Source organism: Ascochyta rabiei, chromosome 7, assembly GCF_004011695.2.
Source record: "Ascochyta rabiei chromosome 7, complete sequence".
Classification (NCBI taxonomy): domain Eukaryota; kingdom Fungi; phylum Ascomycota; class Dothideomycetes; order Pleosporales; family Didymellaceae; genus Ascochyta; species Ascochyta rabiei.
Genome location: NC_082411.1, coordinates 1,031,886 through 1,051,213, shown reverse-complemented (window position 1 = coordinate 1,051,213; position 19,328 = coordinate 1,031,886). Strand labels below are relative to the sequence as shown.

The window sequence follows — 19,328 nt, the reverse complement described above, 5'->3', positions numbered from 1 at the left end:
AAGCCGGAGATCCGCCAACGCCAGGCTGTTTTCGAAGACGCGCCGCCGGAACGTCACAGCCCAGCTTCGACGCATTGTCTTGGAGACTTGGACAAGGGCTGCCAACGCTGCTGCCCTTCACCATCTCCCACGGCACACGACACAGTAGCCGCCCACGACATTCTTTCACACAGTCCTAACACAGAAGCACACTCGTTCGCCATGAACAACCTGCCCACGGCGCCTCCCCAGCAGGCGCCGCCGTCTGCAGCCCCCAATGGACAGCAGCCTGCGAAGAAGAAGCGTCCACGTCCCAAGGAAGGCCCTCTGCGCGCGCCTCGTCGGCCGCTTGCAAAGATAACGCGCCCTTTGGTCTCCCTGGCGCAGATGAACGAGACCAACAAGCCTGCCACCGCCGCTGCCCAAGACACTGCATCGCCGGCTGCGCTGCGCTATCAGTACCAGCAGGCAGGCGCAACCAGCTTCCCTCTCGTTGTCACGCGGCGCGACCTGAAAGAGCTGCGACACCACGTTATGCGACTCCAGAACAAAACTCACGTCGATGTCCAGGACCCAAACCAGTTTGCTACGCCCATCCGCCTTCACCGTCGAGACCCCCGCGCGCCCCCCAGCGGAGCCGGCTCCCACTTTGAGGAGGAAGACACAAAGGAAGACATGGAAGAGATCAAGGAGCGCGAACGCATTGAGCAACAGAGGGAAGAGCGCCGCAAGATTCGTGAGGAGAACCAAGCCAAAATTGCGCCTACGGGCAAGTCGAAACCCCAGGCTTTCCAGAAAAAGACCGAGCAGAAGTACCGGCCAGACGACACACCAGAAGCCAAGAAGCGCCAGCTGCTGCGGTACGAGGAGACGCTGCCCTGGCATCTGGAAGACTTTGAGAACAAGCAAACGTGGGTCGGCACGTACGAATCCGAGCTGTCCGAGGCGCACGTCATGCTGTCGCAGAACTCGCAAGGCAACATCCAGCTGGCGCCTATCGAACGCTGGTACAGGTTCAATGTCAAGGGCAAGGTCAAGGCCACAGGCGACGACACCGACAAGGTCATGTTCAAGGTGGAAAATGTGCCTGGCTTCCTCAGGAACATCGAGAAGCGCGCTGAGGCAAGAGAGAAGGAGGCACACCAGCTTCGAGGCCGAAACCAGATGAGCACGCGAGTGGGAGGGGGCGCCGACGACGAAGGCCGCATCCGCGCAGTGCGCAATGACGAGGGCTACGTGAAGCGCGAGGCTGATGCTGACGATATCGATTTCAACCTTGAAGAAGACTTTGCCGATGACGAAGAGGGTCTGAATGGACTGTTCGAGGGCGATGAAGTAGACGTCAAGGAGGCTGCTGAGAAGCTGAAGCGAGACCAACTCGCTGCCTCCCTCTGGGATCGCAACGAGAAGAAGATACAGGAGGAAGAGGAGCGTGAGGAAATGGAAGCAGAAATGGCCAAGGAGCTTGAGAAGGGTCTTCGAAAAACACTCGTCAAGCGGGGGAAGCTCTACGACTACGCCGAAAGCGACATGTCAGAAGAGTCGGAAACCGACAGCGAAACGGAACGCCAGCGCGCGAAGGAGGAAGAAGAGAAGAAGGCTGCAGAAGCAAAAGCCGCAGAGACCGGCAACGCGCCGTCTGGCGCTTCAAGCAAGGGCACCAACACTCCCATGGGCTCGAATACCCCGTCCGGGAACCACAAGCCCGTCGACAAGCTCAAGTCGAAGAAGCGTCCTAATTCGGAGATGTCCGAGGCCTCTGGCAACGAGTCGTCGCGCATCAAGAAGAAGAAGAAGAATAAGCTCAACGTGGTGCTCGGCAGCGGCTCGCCCACCGCGTCTGCAAGCACTAGTCGTGCGGGCAGCCCTGTGCCCGGCTCGCCTGCATCGAGCGCGCCCAAGCTGCCTTCGGCGAAGGAGATCTACGACTCGCTGCCACCGCAGGGCATGGGCATCCAAGCGCTCATCGGCATGTTCAAGGGCCGCGTGGACAAGGACAACTCCAAGGTGTTTATTTCCATTGTCAAGGCCGTGTCCAGCTTCGACAACCAGCGCAAGTGGCTCACGCCGTTGCCGCAGATGCCGAGCGAAGAGAGCATCAACGAGAAGCTCAGCAAGAAGCAGTAGAGCGCTTCGGATGCTTCCAAGAAAGCTTCCAGAAAAGCCTCCAGAGAAGCTTTCAAGAACGCTTCTTCTATGCTGCCTTTTCCGAGGGAGTTCTTTGACGCTTTCCTAGCAGAAGGCAAGTCCATTGAGTCTTTTCGTCACATGGTTGCAGCAGTGCGTCACAGACGGACGACTAGCACCTCTCTCCATACTCCCACCGAGCAACATTACAAATGCCTACGACCAGAATCCAGATAGAGAATGACATGCTGCATCGCAGTCTCAACCACGGTCAATTACCTTTACAATCGCAATCGCAATCGCAATCGCAATCCCAATCGCAATCCCAATCCCAATCCTAATCGCAATCCCAATCCCAATCCCAACGTCACCCCCAATCTCCAGCCACGCTGGGATGCTTTGGGGACTGAAGTGAGTGTCTCGGGGTGGGCATGCGCGGGTTTGGGTATTTGATATAGAATCAACAAGAGGCAATGAGTGCGCTTTTCGTCGCGCTGGCTCTCTTCGCGCTGACTTCTTCCAAGGTGATTGTGCACAGAATGTGATTTACTTGCGTTGGTTGAAGAAGAAGAAAAGAGTCAGTGTCAGGAGATTGTAGATTTCTCATAGCTGCTATCCAATCGGTCTAGTACCGCGTAAAGCAGATGTGTTTGTGGTGAAAGAAGCATGTACACCAAATCCATGAATATGAGCCTGATGCCAAAAACGCCGCGACTATGCTATACCTCGCCGTATCTGGTGCCTTGTCGAGGGTTGTACGTGCGCTAAGCAGATGCAGCAACAGCCCCATCGCCCAAGACGCGCGCAACCATAATGTAGGTCACGATGGCGCCGAAGATGAGCTTCCACTTGTTCCTGCTCACATATCCCTGGCCAGCCTCCCTCGCAATCTGCGCGTCCTGTATTACCGTTGACGCGCTCCCGTTGGGCCTCCGCCGCAGCCCAGCGACCTCGGGCGGACAGTGTGCTTGTGCGGTTGAGTGTGCAGGACGTGGCAGACCCGTGGCAGTGTCGATGTTCTTCTCTTGCATCCACTTCAGATTCTCCTCGTCCACCTCAGGCCACTCTAGGCGGAACTTGGCGCCGCCGTCACCCGCCTTGATAGCTCCAATGCCGCGCGAGTTTGCGCTCGGTGTGCTGCTCTGCCTGGATCCGCCGCCTGTGCTGTTCCACCAGCGAGAGCGGTGCGCGAACAACTTGCGCTCATTCTCACTGGCGCGCACGCTTCCCGTGGTCATCTCCTCGCTTGTCATGAAGCTCAGCAGGCCGGTGAGGATGGTGCTGACTTCCCAGGCGGGGTTGAAGCTCTTTGGGTGGAAGTCGGATATGCTGAGGCACAGGCGTGTGCTGGGCTGGAAGCGGCCGGAGGGCGTGTGCATGCGGATAGCGGGCGGGGCGAAGGGGTAGTCGGGCGGGAACATGAGGGTGCCCCAGTACTGGCCGCCTTCGTAGGGGGTTTCGGGGGGCCCGGTGAGGATGTAGTGCCACTCGAGGATGTTGTTCTCGGAGGGGTGGGCGACGATGTAGGGCGGCGGCGACTTTGCGATGGCGGCGTACTCCTTGGTGAGGCGTTTGGTTGCAGCGGGGGTGGCCATGATGTGTGGTGTGGTGTGGTGTGTGGTGTGGTGTGGTGTGTGGTGTGGTGTGGTGTGGTGTGTGGTGTGGTGTGTGGCGTGGAGGTGGTGTGCAGTGAAACGGTTTACGTAGTTGTGGTCAGGGCGAGGCCAGATGGTAAAGGCAAATAGGGTATCAAGCAGAAAGGCCGAGAGATGCAAAGAAGCCACAAGCGAGCCAAACCCAGCGGTGCCTGCCTTGTGCGGCGTGCGGAGAAGGGAGACTAGAAGGGAGACTAGAAGGGAGACTAGAAGGAAAGGGCAAGCAGGGGAATTACAAGGGGTCAAGTGGAGGGAGTGGGAGTGACGGCGAGCGTCAGCGTGCGGAGTCGAGTCGAGTCCAGGCCCGGCGCACGTGCGCGATGATGGAGGCGGGCCAACCTGGCTTTCAGCCTTTCTCGCCAAGGCGTGGAGCTGCAACCCGCAACAGCTCTGATGGCGTCGCCAATGGAAGACGATGTAGGTGGGAAGAAGCCGTGCATGGCATGGCGATGCCGCCGCCCGTGACTGACATGGCCCACAGGTCTTCGCCCGGCTCCAGAACAAGACGGACGCGGCCGAGGTGCAGCGCCAGCAGGACGAGCTCACCTCGCGCGTGCATGCGCAGCACCAGAAGTCGCAGGAGCGCCTGGCCGAGCTGGTACCCCCCTCGTCCAATTGCACTCGCCCGGCCGCCAGCTAACCCGAGGCCAGGTCGAGGACAACACGTCGCTGCCCGTGACCATCTCGTCGGTCCGCATCCTGCACGCCAACCGCACGCGCCGCGGCTTCCTCGAGCGCGTCGTCAACCCCATCCTGACCGCCAACCGCGCCGACCCGTACACGCTCGAAGAGGCGCTGGGCGCGGTCGGCACCGCCACGGACAAGCTGAACCGCTTCGGCATCTTCAAGCCGCCGCTCTCCGTCTTCCTCGACCGCCCGGAGGCCAGCAATGCCTCGTCGTCGCCCACCGACGTCGACGTGTACATCTCCGCCCACGAGCGCGGCAACTACACCATCAAGACGGGCACCGAGGCCGGCGCCTCCGAGGCCGACGCCTACGTCAATGCGGAGCTGCGCAACCTGTTCGGCGGCGCCGAGACGCTCAACGCACACGGCTCGCTGGGCACCCGCACCCGCTCCGCCTACTCGCTCGCCTTCGACACCCCCGTCCTGAGCAGCCCCGACCTGAAGCTGCAGGTCAACGGCTTCGCGAGCTCCGTCCTGAAGAGCTGGGCGAGCCACGAGGACGTCCAGAAGGGCGCCAGCTCCAAGCTCTTCTGGCGCTCCCACGCCGGCCACGAGCACACCCTGGCCTACTCGGCCATCTGGCGACAGGTCACCTCGCTCGCCGAGAATGCCTCGCCCACCGTCCGCGCCGACGCTGGCGACTCGTTCAAGTCCAGCGTCTCCCACACCTGGTCCATCGACAGGCGCGACTACCCCCTGCTCCCCTCCAGCGGCTATCTGATCAAGTCCGTCTCTGAGCTCGCTGGCTTCTCTGTCCTCGGCGGCGACGCATCCTTCTTCAAGACCGAAGCCGACTCCCAGCTCGCCCTCCCCTTCGGCAACACGGGCATCACCCTGACCGCCGGTCTGCGTGCTGGTCTGCTCTACCCGCTCGCCCAGCGCGGAAGCCCAGCCCCCCACGCCTCTCGCATAAACGACCGCTTCCAGCTCGGCGGCCCCAACAGCGTGCGCGGTTTCCGCCTCGGTGGCCTGGGTCCCCACGACGGCCCCGACGCTGTCGGCGGTGACGTCTTCGCTGCCGGTGGCGCCTCTCTGCTGTTCCCCGTCCCGCGCGTCGGCAAGGAAACACCGCTGCGTCTGCAGGCCTTTGTCAACGGCGGCCGCCTTCTCGCCCTCCAAAGCGCCAAGAGCGAGGACGGAAGCTTCGCCGGCGACGCCAGAGAGAGCCTGAAGAAGACGCTTCGCGACCTGAAGGAAGAGCTGCCCAGTGCAGCGGCTGGTGTCGGGCTTGTGTACGCGCATCCCATGGCTCGGTTCGAAGTCAACTTCTCCCTGCCCCTGGTCATGCGCAAGGAAGAGCAGGGGCGGAAGGGCTTGAGCTTTGGCGTGGGCATTGAGTTCTTGTAAACAAGCATGATTCTACGTGTAGATATCGTGGTGTACTAGTAATAGAGACAGCTAGCTAGCATGCAAGACGTTTTTCTTTTCCCTCACAAACATCACTCCTGATATATATACATATATACATATATACAACACAACGAAACCGCTACTACAGAACCAAGACTCCAGAATACGCCTCCTCGCCTCACAACAGCAGCGCATGCAAGCTATCGTGCGACGTGTATGTGCAAACTGTGAGATTCGTGGAGAGGTCGTCAGTCGTGCTAGCACGGTTACTGTCGAGAGCTTGGCTTTCTTTCCTGCGACTTTCTCGACACGACAAGGTTAGGTTTAGTTTTCCTCTTCTGTGGCTTTCTCAGCATGAGAAGGTTAGATTTGGTTTTCCTCTTCTGTGACTTTCTCAGCATGACAAGGTTAGATTAAGTTTTCCACAGGGGTTTCCGTATCAATCCCCGAGATCATGGATGTGATGCGTGGTAGCTACAAGGATATGTCTCAGTGGTCAGCTCGTTGCCTGCACTGGCGAGAAGGTGCGAGGTGTAGCTCACCTCTGTGAATCAGCATAGGTTCGTCTCTCTGTACAAGGGCAGCGTGTCTGCTCCTGCAGTTCTTATCTGGACGTTCAAGTGCTGCCTTTACTGCATCGAGAAAGAGTCGGTTTGTGGAACTGGACGCCATGTCTCTTCAACTCTTGCTCCAAGAAACACTCTGGTCCTCTCGTTCGACATGGCATGTGCAAAGAAGGGAACCAGCGACATCAAGTCCGATTGTGCTTCTTGCGCTACGTTGAGATGGACTGCAAATGTCTCAAAATGCCGAAGATCGCGAGACGACCGGTGAGGATGAGTGTCGAATGCCACAGGTTGTTCGAGCTGACTTTGCGGTAACAGGTTACTTGCTGACGCCCAACGCGATACGGTGCGTCTTGTATCCTGAGCTGCGCTATTCCTTGGTCTTGCAAGCGTACACTGTGCGCGCTGAGAGTCGAATCGCCCTTGCAGCCAGGACTGTCGAGACAGTCTCCAGCTATCGTCTGGTCGATACATCGACGTGCAGTTGCTATGTTGCTACGTTCCAAGATGGAGGCCACTTCCACATTGCTGCACATGACGAACACATCGGATGCAACCTATACACACCATCACGTCTCATCAACTCTTTCGCCCTTCCGCGACAGTAGGGCACTTCCTCTGAGTGTTCGTGGCTGTTTCTTTCGCGGCATCTGAACCTGATTTTCGACACCTCAAAACCATACCGGCTGCCTGTCCTAAAGGAGGACTCGATGCGCTTGCTCTAATCCGAATGGTAAAAAGCCACCACGGTCTTGGTGTCTGGGCAATGTCAGCTGTGCACGTAGGCGCGAGCGGTGCAGAGGAGACTGAACGCTGGGGATGTTCATCGGGAAAGACGCTAGCCACATGTGCCCAAGGCTGATCCTGCATGATCCAACACCTCTTTCGTTGATCGCAACCTCTTTCAACGTCCGGAACGCCTGACCGTCGCAGGACAGTAGCACAACATCCTGAAGGCTTTCAGCTTTACAGCCACATGTGCTGGTGACACGAACTCACGGAGTCTAGTGGAGTGTTTGGTGGCCTTGATGTGCGGGATCTCAAGTTGTCAGGCCTTCACCCTGGCTCAAGACTCACGATGTTCGATCAAGTTGGCGTGCAACGCCGAGACGCCCAGACGGGGTTTTCAATTTGGGACCCGCCTCCGGGACATGATCAATGCTGGAGTGTGCCAATCCTCTCTCGCGCGGCAAGCGACATGAGCCTCGCGTGATGTGGCAGCTGTTCCGCGTTCAATTTGGCAGATCGCCTTCTGGTTGGTCACGCCAGCTGAGAATCTTCCTCGGACGAACCGTCCTTACGCAAGAGATGGTCTACAGGCAACTGCTTTGGTCAGCGCTACAGAACCTGTCAATTGCTCTTCACTGTTCGATTGGTCCAAGTGAAGGCACTACTGTGGACGATGTTACAATAACATGATCACCGGAAGACGTTTATGCATGTGCTTTGTACTACCCCAGGCTCAGTGGGCCGATCCTTAGTGGACAAACGGTTGTTTGCGGGGGCTGCGGGCTGGGCGCAGGCGCTTTGTTGCAAGGATCTGGAGTGCAGTTGCTCGACCGCAACTTGGACAAGAGTGAAGGCCAGTCACAGGCGCACAGGCATCTACGTGCAGAGGCCTAACCGGTAGAATCACGCGCCTCGCAAGATCCCTCCCTCTATAAAACCTCGTGTAATTCCAGCTTGCGATCGCCCACACCCCGCTGTCCTTCTCAACCCAGACTAGTCCACTGTTTGGCTCGATGAAGGTGGGAGCTCACTCGCTCGACACACACAGTTCATGACAACTAACTCTAGCTAGACTTTCTACAACATCTACGCCATCTGTGGCTTCGCCGCCATTGGTGGTGGACTTTTCGGTTTCGACATCTCTTCCATGTCCGGCGTGCTTGGAACGCCCGCCTATGGCAGATACTTTGGCCATCCCGCAGGCACCCGTCAGGGTGGTATCGTAAGAGCGCATCTTTTTAACAAAATGACAGCTCGCTGACGCCAAGCAGACCGCTTCCATGCCCGCTGGCTCACTTTTCGGTGCCCTGTGTTCCTCCTTCATTGCCGATCGCCTGTCTCGCCGAACCGCTATCCAGATTGCAGCCATCATCTGGTGCGTCGGTGCTATCCTCCAGGCTGCTTCTAACGGTGTCGCTCTTCTCTGTGTTGGCCGTGTTGTCGGTGGCTTCGCCATCGGTATCTGTTCGGCCATCGTCCCGGTATACCAGAGTGAGATCGCACCCAAGGAGAGCCGCGGCCGATTTGTATCGTTTCAGCAGTGGGCTATTACGTGGGGAATTCTGATTCAATACTTCATCCAGTACGGCTCTTCTTTCTACGATGGCGGCGTCAAAAACGAGCTCCAAGGAACAGCTGCTTTCCGCATCCCATGGGGCATCCAGGCGGTTCCAGGCGCCATCCTGTTCGTCGGCCTCTTCTTTTTCCCTCGTTCCCCGCGTTGGCTCGCGTCCAAGGATCGCTGGGAGGAGGCACTCACTGTCCTCGCCAACCTCCACGGCTCGGGCGATGTCAACCACCCAAAGGTCCTTGCCGAGTACAAAGAGATCGAGGAAGCTCTCCGCTTCGAGCGCGAGGAGGCTGTCACCAGCTTCGCTGCGCTTGTCAAGCCCCGCATCCTCAAGCGTGTCATCCTCGGCATGTCGATCCAAATGTGGTCACAACTGTGCGGCATGAACATAATGATGTATTATATCGTGTTTATCATGCGCGGCGCCGGCATCGCAGACGAGCTCTTGACCTCGTCTATCCAGTATATCATCAACGTCGCCATGACTTTGCCCGCGATTTTGTACCTAGACAAGTTCGGTCGTCGCCCGGCGCTCCTCGTCGGCAGTTTCTTGATGATGACATGGCTTTTTACCACTGGAGCTCTCCAGGCCTCATACGGAGTTCCCAACCCCGATAAAACCGACAAGGACATCTCCTGGGTCGTTCCCAAGGAGCACGGCGGCGTCTCCAAGGCCATCGTTGCTTGCTCCTATCTTTTCGTCGCTTCCTTCGCTACTACCTGGGGACCCGTCTCCTGGACATACCCGTCGGAAATCTTCCCTGCCAAGGTCCGTGCTAAGGCTGTTTCTCTGGCCACAGCCAGTAACTGGACATGGGTGAGTTTGGAACTGGTCAAAGGCTGTCGAATGAACTACTGACCAGTTTCACAGAACTGCATTCTCGCTTTTGCCGTCCCTCCTCTCCTCTGGAGCATCAACTGGAAGATGTATATGGTGAGCTTCTCGGTTTGCACGTAGTTGCCGCACACGGCTAACACTGTACTCAGATCTTTGGCACCTTCAACGGCCTTGCTCTGATCCACATGTTCTTGGCAGCGCCTGAGACCAAGGGCAAGACTCTTGAAGAGATGGACACCGTCTTCGACAGCGGCATCCCTGCGTGGAGGGCTGGCAAGATCGAATCGCGTCTCGACCAGCTTCAGCGCGATATCGAGGCAGGTGACGTCAAGGTTTCCACCAACAAGGGGCCCGGCCAGGTTGAGGACGTCTCTTACGAGCCCAAGGCTTAGATGGGGCTTGCAACAGACGCAGTTCTGCAAATTCGACGGTTGGAACTGCAGGCGACTGACAAACAAACAAAAAAATCGGTGACTTTGGTCCTGCACAGCCTGCGTGAACCAATTTCTCGAGCGGTTACAGTACTCGTCACGATCGCGATGCTGATACATGCGCGGAATGTGTGATTACGACACCCTTCACACGCTTCCTATAGCAAAACCTGTAACTTCATTTGACGAAACATCCTGCCAGTTCACTTCCTTTTACGATGCAGCAGATTCCGACCTGGGTGTCTCGGCGGCAGCCTGTAAAGCAGTACTGCTGGAGGCCTTGAGCGTAACAGTCACTGCTCTTCAGATTCAAGACAAGACGCTGAAGTCTCGTAACGCCCGTTCAGGGTGCAGCTGATCCAGAGCATAGCATTAATTAGCTCTCGTACTTATTACCAAAGACTGTTGGCTCGTAGCCGGCTTTCTCCGCAATGCGAGTGTCTACTTGCCATGTCGTTACTCTGCTCTGATCCGCTAAGCTTCAGAGTGACAAGCGCGAATACCGTTTCCGAATGTAGAGCGTGGGTATACGACACGTAGACCGGCTTCGTATCAGGGTAGCATCGACCATCAGGGGTCGGCCGACTTGTACAAAATACATGGTCCGTGCAGGCAAGGGCGATTCTGGAGACGCACTAGAATTGATGATTCCCGACCAGGAAATGGCGAGGGCGATTGCGCGGACAAGCTTTGACGAGTTTTGTGTAAGTCCGGTAGTCCGGTGTGGACGTGTTGACCAATGAGGTGATTCTGCCACGAGGATCCGCTCCCGTTTCTAGGGCTTTGTACGCAAGTCTTTCCAAGGCGACATGGACGCAAAGCTGCTTCATCTTTCTTGCCGTCTGTTCATCAATTGAGCATTTGCTTCTCTCACGGCTGTGGTCGGTAGGGCTGCGCCCTTGACTGAGCTTATCTGCACATCCTTCGCGCCCTCTCCCTTCACCATTTGTACCTTCTTGCGGGTCGCAGATCAACTGCCGATGCTCCTATGCGGCGAGATTAACGAAACGCCCATGTCTATCGCCTTCCTATGACCGGCATCATCTTGCGACACGCCGTTGGACAGTAAGGAAGTGGCATTGTCTGCACCCTCCCATCGATCGGGGTATGCGCGGCAGCGCCCACCAATGCAAGCAAAACCGCAATCATGGACGGCTCCGCAATCACGTATGCCACGTCGAAAGACTGGATCGATATCATGAAGAACCGGAGTAAAGTTCGCATGCACGAGCTAATCGAACGGCTCGGATTACGCGCCAAATGGTCTTCGAACAAGCGGGGCAAGACCAACTTTGAATCTGCATTAGTTAGGGAATTGGTGCAAGATATGGGCGACATCGTTGCAACGTTACCAAAGGAGTCGGACGACTTGATGAAGCGTCTCAGCGAAGAGAATAGCTTGAAGCCCGAGGTCGATGCACTTGTTGAAAAGCATGGTAGTAGGATCTGGGGCAGGGTCGGTGACAGGGAGCACCTGATCACAGCGAATGAGCCTGGAGTAGAAGAGGGCGTCTATCCAAGAGATGTATACTTTGAGAACGAGGAAGATAAACAGCTGTGAGTACACACTAGGTGGAGCGAAACGTGAGCAAGCAGCAACGGGCTTCAGTTAACAGTTGCATCTGCAGCATACATAAGCTTCTACATTGGTGGATAGGGCTCAAAGCGTGCAACGTCATCTTGGCGCGTGAGCGTTTGGACCGAGAGCGAAAGAAGAAGGAGGAGAATCGAAAGGCAAGAGCTGAAGCCGAGCTCAACGGGCAAAACGCAAGTGGTGAGAGCAGCACGCCCGCATCCTTTGTCGCACTTGCTCCCAACTCGGTATTTCAAAGCGAGACAGTATCACGTGGAAGTCCAATCTCCTCCACCGCCATGCTAACCCCTTCGGAACCCGGTGGAAGTCCAACCGCGGGCTCCCGCGAGGGTCTTGGGCTTAGCTCCGTCAACAGTGGCGCGCCGGGCGAGAATGGTAACTTGAGAGCAGCGACACAAAACGAAGCGGCGCCTCACAAAGTGATGGAAGGCGTGTGGGATAAGCTGGTAGCAGGAGGTGGAAGCAGCCCGCAACAGGCGAACTCAGCGTGGGCTGCAGCGAATGCTAGTGCGGCGCAGGGCGCAGACAGCAAGCTTGCCGTGCAGCAGCCAATTGCGCAAGCCAACCAAGCCAACGTTGACAGGCAGATAAGCGTTGAAGTGGCCAAGCTTGTCGCGAGTTTCCGCTCTGATGACGCGGCTTTTGAAGACATACCCCAGCAGAATGGCAGTACACCGTATCGGGGGTTGGACTACGACAGCGTGCGAGCGCTTCGATCTCTCCTCTACGACGAGGAGTGCAGCGTTCCGTGGGACGAAGAGACGCTCCTCAACCGGGTGGAGAAGGGTTGGAGAGAAGGCGTGCGAGCGGACTACGACAAGATGGTGGAAAACATTCCGGTGTTCATCGCAAGGGAGCGCGCCGTTCTCACGTGGATCGAGCTTAGACGACACCTTGCAGCGCTCGACCGTGCAGACCGACGTAGGTTTGACTCGTTTCTACACCGTCCAGCCTGGGAGCTGGTGATTTCAGTACTGACCAATCAACAGGCTGGAACTCGGAGGGCCAAAGCGCGCCTGAAATCGAGAGGCGCATCCAGCAGCATAGAACGCTCATGGGCGCGACACAAACCATCATGGCGAACTTTGAGGACATTGGACAGGGCTTCGGCCTTGGCTACGGACTGATGGTGGACAGAGATGAACTGCTTCGCCAAGCCTTTGTGGTTCTGGCGGGCGACAAGTTGGCGGCGGAGCTGGCGTGGAAGCCGATCGAGTTCACGAGGGTGGTGAGCTGGCTCGGAGAGAGCGTGGAGCCCTTCCGCAAGACTGAAGAGGAAGAGGGAAAGGGTACGCTGTGGTATGTCGGGTAGTGCAAAGGGAAGCACGGACGGGCTGTCAAAAGCATTCATGTACAGATTACTGTTTTGGGCTTGGGCTTGGGTGTTCAGGAGCGTAGGTAGTGTCGATCAGCGATAGGCCAGCACTATCGTATTCGGGTAATCGGCCATGGACGTTTCAGTCATTTCACAACGTTGCAGGATCTGTGTAGGATCGCGCTAGGCTCGTGGGTGAGTAGGCGGGTGACGGATGGAAAGTCGGGTGCAGCGTGCATAGGGCAAGCAGAGCGAGGCTACGCAGGTACGTGCTTGAGCGTGCTGGTGTAGACGGTAGCTGTACTATTATGTTGGGCTTGGGATCTGATGGGCACGGGCGGGACATGATGCTCGCTACGCGTAGTGTGTATTGCCAAGGGCGGAGCGTCGTACGTTGCGTACCACGTCAATTAATCTGACTAGACCCAAGTCTATACCTCCGTCCTATTTTTACGTTTGGCATCATGGCAAGATGGCAAGTTTGTCCCGCGAGCACAGACAGGGATTGCCGCATTCAACACAAGGGAGTCGCCTCGCGCTCGTTCTCGCTCTGCAAGAGGCCATTGGGTCAGCGCGAACGTGGTCCAGCGGCCTGTTGCGGCTCCTCACGACGACCCAAGTCGGATGGGTAGCGAGTCCAAGGGAAAGGGAAACCAGTTTTCCGACGTTACACGGATGAGCGATTCCAGGCCGTGTAGCGTAGGCGAGTAGGCAGCCAGATGGCAGAGACGATACGATAGGATGGGATACGAGCGCGTCATAGATGCATTTGTGCTCCTTGTACGAAAGCGCAGTTGGCCGTGCGTGTTTGCTGGTACATAGCTAGGCGACTATCGCTGAAACGGGAGCATGGCTCGCAAGGTTTGGCACAAGCCAGCATAACTCCATAACTCTCCAACGTAGGGATCCATGGGCCATGAGCACAGCTGTACGGTAGCCGAGTCTGCCGTCGTGGTGCTGGACGATGCCGGGCGTCGTACACCAGACGCTAGAGCAGAAGCAAGGGCGCAGTGCAAAGTGCAGTGCAAAGTGCAGTGCAAAGTGCAAAGTGCGCAATGCGTAGCTGGCCCGCCGTGCCCACCCAATGGGTTAGGAGCGGTAGTATGATTACCCAAGGGGTGGCGGCGAGTCATATCGAGACATGGAGTGGGACGCGTACTCTGCCATCGGCCACATCTCGCTCGCTTCGTGAACCAGCTTTTGCCTGCTGCCAGAGCGTCCGAGTACTGCAACTCCACGATCCTCACCCGATCGGTCCCTGGAGGCGTCAGTCCTGTGCACAGCGCACGCAGGCGCCATCACCACGACCGGCTTCGCTGTCTGAGACACGGCGATTTCGAACTTTGTTGCTACCAAAAGAAAAGGCATCTGCGACTAGTGGAACGTTTACGCTAGCTAGCGCACTCCCCTTTACGTTACTGGGTCTCAATCTAACACATACTCGTTTCCTCGTTCGGCGTGCACCATCCATCCCCATCCTCATCCTTTCTTCACCGTCACCGTCACCGTCACCGTCACCGTCACCGTCACCGTCACCGTCACCGCAGCATCTACCGGCACTCATGCCTCACCATGAGCTCCAAAGATAATCTGGCTTTGGATCTGGAGCACGGCGTGCGGCGATGGGATAGGCAAAGATGGATCAGCGTTTTCAGCAGCCACTCGCCTACTATCCGCGAGGTGACGGAGTGCTTGGGCCTGGGCTTGTCCGCATCCAGCTCCACGACGAATCGCGGCATTCCCAAATTCGACAACCCGGACTATCGCAAGATCTCCAGTGAAGTCACCAAGCTGTCCAAAGAGCTGCCCAAGGAACGAGATGCCCTGCTCGATTTTGCTGCAGATCCGCACAGCTTAGATGCCGAGCTGGAGGAGCTGCTCGCTACCTACGGACCCGCTATCTGGGGCACGCATGCCGATCGCACCTGTCTCCTCACCCCCGATCCCACCAAGAAGACGTACAACAAGCACCTGTTCTACGACGATGCCGAGCACAGAGAAATGTGAGCCTCCATGCTGGAGCACGGCTCCGTCTGCCTCCACCCTGCTAATCCGTGCAGACTCAAGATACACCTGCATCGCTGGATCATCATCAAAGCATGCTATTACATCAGAAACATGAAGCTTAAGAGGCCCTCCGGTGCAAACGACTACGACACCCTGGCTGACTTCGACGGGGAAGGTGGCGTAAGTGTACTAATATCTCCGAGTCACATGACGCGATCCATGATTCCAACATGATCGGTTAACCCATCTGCAGTCACAACGTGGAACCCCGCAATCGCTCTCTCCACCACATCTGGACGCTTCCGCCGGGCTGGAAGTCGATGCGAAGCCATTGCCCAACCTCAAGAAGCGCAAGAGTACAGCGTACCTGGGTGGGTCACTGTCAGATGGGGAAGAGCACGCCCCCTCGCCTGCCAAGCGGCCGTACAACACGCTGCCACCAGGAAGAAGAAGTAGCACGAGTCCCAGGAAGCCTCTGGATTCTTTCGCCGTTCCTGGTGACGCGGGAAACACCCCGCCTCTGCCCGTTCGACCTTTCGACCAGAACCATCACCTCTCACCAGCCCCCAACGCAGGCCCTGAGAGCGCCCGCGTGGAACTCGGCTCACTGTCGAGCAATCAAGTCAACGGACTCTCTGGATCTTCTGAAAACGCATCCGTATCTGCTGCCGCTTTCACCGCCGTTACCCCCGGCACTTTCACTGCAGTAAACACGCCACCTCCGCCACCTCTGCCACCTGTTCGTGAACCATCAAGCGAAGCGCCACGAGCTCCGTCACTGGATACGAAGAGGATGTCGCCTAGCCAGAACCGTGTGGAACCGCGTGCATATACCAGTCCATACGACACAGCCGCTCACGGCGTGACTTTGCCACCCGTGACCCCAGATCCTCGTTCAGTGCCCGCACTCAGTGCTGCGTCTGCCCCCGGTCAAGGGTTTCGTACAGTCAACTCACCAACGCCCACCAATGGTCTTCTTAGTCGCGAGTCCTCTGTGGCCCAAGCCGTTCAACACACACAGCTTGCTCCTCAGGCTACTTCCCAGCCGGCTCCACACCCTCAGAGCTCACCCCAAAGCCAGGCCGCTCAGGTCAAAGCTCGCTCTGAAAGTCAATCCCAAAATTTCACACCTTCTAGGAGCCACGTCCCACTACACCAGCAACAAGCATCAGCTCAGCCTCCGAGTCGCACGCATACTCCAGTCAACCACCACGTTGGCCGTTCCATTGCCCCCCATCCATCTAGCAGATCCAGTACACCGTTTGCGCAAGACGCGAACACCCAGCCGTCACGAGCACACAATCAGCACATCGCACCCGCGCCAACGGAAACCCATGCCCCGATCCACGGTATACGCATCGTTCCTGCGGCAGCATCTGCTGGTCATGCCCAAGCCATCCAGCCTCCCCCCCCTGTCCCGGCTGCCGTCCAGCCTCCTCCTGTCCTGGCTGCCGTCCAACCTCCTCAACCGGTATTGAAGAGCCAGCACGTCGAGGTGGCTCCTCCACACCTACCTCGATCTGTCGCGGCGGTGGTCGACCTGCGCCTGCTCCAATGTGAGGTTCTTGCTTTGCTCATTCAGTACCTGTTTCCAAGAGCGGCATCGCCACCCGATGAGGCAGCAGTTCTCACCCGAATCAGCCATCTATGGTATCACGGAGAAGCCATCTTCCGCGTTGAGCTCGGTCCCCACTACGAAATGTGTTCCCGCATCCTGACCGCATGGCTGCACGAGAGGCAAGCCATCAGCAGCCTTCGACACTCGATCATTGCGCAATCAGGAGTGAGCGCGTCAGGACTCATTGATCGTCTGTTGGCGATGAACGACCTCCGAGTCATGCGCTTGAAGTGGAAGAATATGAGTACTCTGGACGGCGTGAGCCCGGAGGATCTGCTCTGTAGGACGTTTGCTGTCATGGCGAACACGGAGAATACGGAGCATCTCTTCAAAGACGGACTGGACCGGCTCAACAGGGGCGTGTTCGAGTTTCTCCGCAATGAGGATGCGAAGATTGTGATGCACAGGCGGTGAGCGAGCGACGGACCTGCGCTCTCGTACCTCTCTTCTCAGCGCTTTGGCTGTTTTATTCTTCTCGTGTGTCTACAAAGTGCAGACGGTATTTTTCTGTCCACGTTAGCGATGGCGTTCGGCGGTTCTCAGCATCCAGGGCTTCAAGCCTTCTGGTCTGTGTGTATTTTGCGAGCGTGAATTTGCAGACAGTCTTTCCCACTTTCTGGTACATGTAGACCGGCAGCGGCAGCACAGATAGTCATCCAGCCGTGCAAATACATTCGCCCACACATGGCTGATCGCGCATGCAGTGAGCTTGGAAACGCTGGGTCAGATGCGCTCGTGAGACTGCAGCTCGCCACAATCCTCACACCACCGACGGCATCTTGTTTGGCAGCATGACCTAGTCAGATGCCACATGTGTGTGCAACCTTTGCCCTCACGTGGTCAAGTCTGGTGCATGTGGCTTGGACACTACATCTTGCTAGTGTGACATGGACTGTCAGCCTCACCTCCAGCCCTGTGCGCTCACCACCTCGCTGTCGACCATGTCACGCCCACGATGAATCGCTCCCTCTCGCTTCTGCTCTTGCGGCCTTGCTCCTCTTCCCACGTGCAACTGCTCCCTATGAAGCTGTGATACGTCTTTGCCCGCAATCAGTCTGCAGCTGCCGCTCGGTCAAGATGGTATTCCGTCTTTTCGTGCCGCCTGGTCAGTCAGCCTTGCGCCGCCCGCTCTACGCGCCTTCACGCAACTAACACGCCCTCCAGGGGAAGAACAGCACAGGCTCGTCCCTAAACGGCCAGATCCTCTCGGTGCCAACGCAACGCTGCAGTACTCGGTCCTCGGCTCGACTGTCGCCGCCGCCGCGTACACATCCCTCGCTACCCGGTATGGGCACCGGGCAGCGCCAGCCTATGCTGCTCCCAGGCCGGCGCTTCTGATAAGATCGTCGGCGAAATTGGGCTTGTGGGCAGGCGTGCTGGGCGCCACGGCGAACTGGTACTACCATTCCCGTTTCACGTCGCTCGTGCTGTCGCAGAAGAACGATGCAGTGAAGCCGTGGAAGCTGTACGAACGCACAGAGAGTCTTGGCGTGGATGACGGCTGTCTTGTTGGCGCGGGCGTGGGACTCGCCGCCTCCGTTCCCACCCTCTTTATGCGCCGCCTGCTAGTGATACCGCGGTGGACATGCTGCTTGGGTCTGGCCAACATTGGGGCCTGCGCCGGCATTGTCGGTGTGTATGGGTACCTGCAGTACACTGGTGAGCGACAGAAGGCTCGTGTGCGTCTGGAGCGACAACTGAAGAGACGCACGCTTGAGTTCTGGGACCTGTTCTGGGACAAGAAGACGATGGCACAATTCAATCCATTGATCCAGTTGTACATCCGTCACAATGCTTTTTGGTATTCGCAGCAGTCTCCAGACACTGCCTCTGAGCACGCTGAAGAGCACGCGTCTGACGCCCCCGACCTCCGAGAGTCGAATGTGTACGTGAGCACGTCGGACGATAACTCCGTACACGAGGACCAGTCATACTACATCCCACCATTCGACTACGCGGATGACCTGAAGCATATCGGCGTGGAAGCTACGTATGCAAAGATCGAGGAGCACGAGGTGGAGATTGCAGCGCTGCTCAAGGAAGCCGAGTTCATACTTTTCATCAGCGCGCGCAGGCAATACGAATACTGCCACCTCAAGGACGCGGACGACGAGGAGCGCAGACAGCGTCTTGAGGAATTGCAGCTTTTGCAAATCACCTACAACAAGATCCGCAGCGCCGCAGAGCAGCTCCAGTCAAGACTCATCAACTGGCGCATGTCGCTGCAACACAAGGCTATCCTAGATGCGTCTACACCAGCCGACAGCTCCCTCGCCGCCTGGCTGCCCAAGACCGCGCACGATTTCTCAAAGCACAACCCTGCGCTTTCACTTCAGGAGTTGGAACGGACGCAGGCGGCCATCGATGCGGAAGTCAGGAGTTTCGAGGCCGGCATTGCCTACCCTGGATATGCAAAGGCCAAGAAAGACCGCTGGAGACTGGATCTCGAGGACGGCCGATCGCTGTTGCGCGTGGCCGACAAGCTGGTGTGGGAATTGGAGAAGATGCAAGACGCAGCGCGCAAGGAAAGCACGCGAAAGATGGAAGCAGCAGAGACGTCGCGGGGGGTTGGAACGGCTACTCCAAAGCCGTCTAGCGAGAGCCTGGAGCCTGGCAAATCATGATACCCGTATACGCGTAATACTACTGCATAGACTTGATCGCCTCTAAACCCCAACGATCCCGCACCACAAACCCAAACCCCCTCCTCCCACTCTGCGGATTTCCATCCTGCTTCACGAGTCTCCACCCCCCGCCTCATTCACCCCACCCTCTCCCCTGCCCTCCTCACTGCGCACCCGATACGGAACCGATATGCTATCGAGAGGAATCAGCCCACACTCAACACCATCCCATGCACGT

At 57.4% G+C, this 19,328-nt stretch overlaps 7 protein-coding genes across 7 annotated transcripts, besides 9 other annotated features; 6 read left to right on the top strand and 1 right to left on the bottom strand.

Annotated features, from left to right (window-relative positions):
* Positions 1 to 201: 201 nt before the first annotated feature.
* Positions 202 to 2,106, top strand: EKO05_0004927 (transcription factor IIF subunit tfg1; the record flags this gene model as incomplete). Its single annotated transcript, XM_038945691.1, has 1 exon — positions 202 to 2,106. One exon carries the CDS (start codon positions 202 to 204, stop codon positions 2,104 to 2,106), a length of 1,905 nt encoding a protein of 634 aa, XP_038799470.1.
* Positions 991 to 1,055: a tandem repeat.
* Positions 1,762 to 1,782: a tandem repeat.
* A 284-nt stretch (positions 2,107 to 2,390) lies between the features above and the next one.
* Positions 2,391 to 2,471: a tandem repeat.
* A 399-nt stretch (positions 2,472 to 2,870) lies between these two features.
* On the bottom strand, positions 2,871 to 3,701 carry EKO05_0004926 (E2 ubiquitin-conjugating enzyme; the record flags this gene model as incomplete). Its single annotated transcript, XM_038945690.1, has 1 exon — positions 2,871 to 3,701. The coding sequence occupies one exon, from the start codon at positions 3,699 to 3,701 to the stop codon at positions 2,871 to 2,873; it is 831 nt and encodes a 276-aa protein (XP_038799469.1).
* A 3-nt stretch (positions 3,702 to 3,704) lies between these two features.
* Positions 3,705 to 3,775: a tandem repeat.
* A 379-nt stretch (positions 3,776 to 4,154) lies between these two features.
* Positions 4,155 to 5,795, top strand: EKO05_0004925 (uncharacterized protein; the record flags this gene model as incomplete). The annotated part of the gene is made up of 3 exons (XM_038939180.1): positions 4,155 to 4,178; positions 4,243 to 4,359; positions 4,413 to 5,795. 3 exons carry the CDS (start codon positions 4,155 to 4,157, stop codon positions 5,793 to 5,795), a joined length of 1,524 nt encoding a protein of 507 aa, XP_038799468.1.
* Positions 5,796 to 5,896: 101 nt separating this feature from the next.
* Positions 5,897 to 5,921: a tandem repeat.
* A 2,185-nt stretch (positions 5,922 to 8,106) lies between these two features.
* Positions 8,107 to 9,893, top strand: EKO05_0004924 (high affinity glucose transporter; the record flags this gene model as incomplete). Its single annotated transcript, XM_038939314.1, has 5 exons — positions 8,107 to 8,112; positions 8,166 to 8,315; positions 8,365 to 9,480; positions 9,535 to 9,597; positions 9,651 to 9,893. 5 exons carry the CDS (start codon positions 8,107 to 8,109, stop codon positions 9,891 to 9,893), a joined length of 1,578 nt encoding a protein of 525 aa, XP_038799467.1.
* Positions 9,894 to 11,079: 1,186 nt separating this feature from the next.
* Positions 11,080 to 12,838, top strand: EKO05_0004923 (uncharacterized protein; the record flags this gene model as incomplete). The annotated part of the gene is made up of 3 exons (XM_059636492.1): positions 11,080 to 11,489; positions 11,561 to 12,447; positions 12,516 to 12,838. 3 exons carry the CDS (start codon positions 11,080 to 11,082, stop codon positions 12,836 to 12,838), a joined length of 1,620 nt encoding a protein of 539 aa, XP_059492475.1.
* Positions 12,839 to 13,566: 728 nt separating this feature from the next.
* Positions 13,567 to 13,593: a tandem repeat.
* Positions 13,594 to 13,850: 257 nt separating this feature from the next.
* Positions 13,851 to 13,893: a tandem repeat.
* A 438-nt stretch (positions 13,894 to 14,331) lies between these two features.
* Positions 14,332 to 14,385: a tandem repeat.
* Positions 14,386 to 14,413: 28 nt separating this feature from the next.
* EKO05_0004922 (uncharacterized protein) lies at positions 14,414 to 16,880 on the top strand (the record flags this gene model as incomplete). Its single annotated transcript, XM_038939179.1, has 3 exons — positions 14,414 to 14,844; positions 14,902 to 15,028; positions 15,102 to 16,880. The coding sequence occupies 3 exons, from the start codon at positions 14,414 to 14,416 to the stop codon at positions 16,878 to 16,880; spliced, it is 2,337 nt and encodes a 778-aa protein (XP_038799465.1).
* A 663-nt stretch (positions 16,881 to 17,543) lies between these two features.
* EKO05_0004921 (uncharacterized protein) lies at positions 17,544 to 19,090 on the top strand (the record flags this gene model as incomplete). The annotated part of the gene is made up of 2 exons (XM_038939434.1): positions 17,544 to 17,571; positions 17,631 to 19,090. 2 exons carry the CDS (start codon positions 17,544 to 17,546, stop codon positions 19,088 to 19,090), a joined length of 1,488 nt encoding a protein of 495 aa, XP_038799464.1.
* Positions 18,968 to 19,024: a tandem repeat.
* Positions 19,091 to 19,328: the final 238 nt, after the last annotated feature.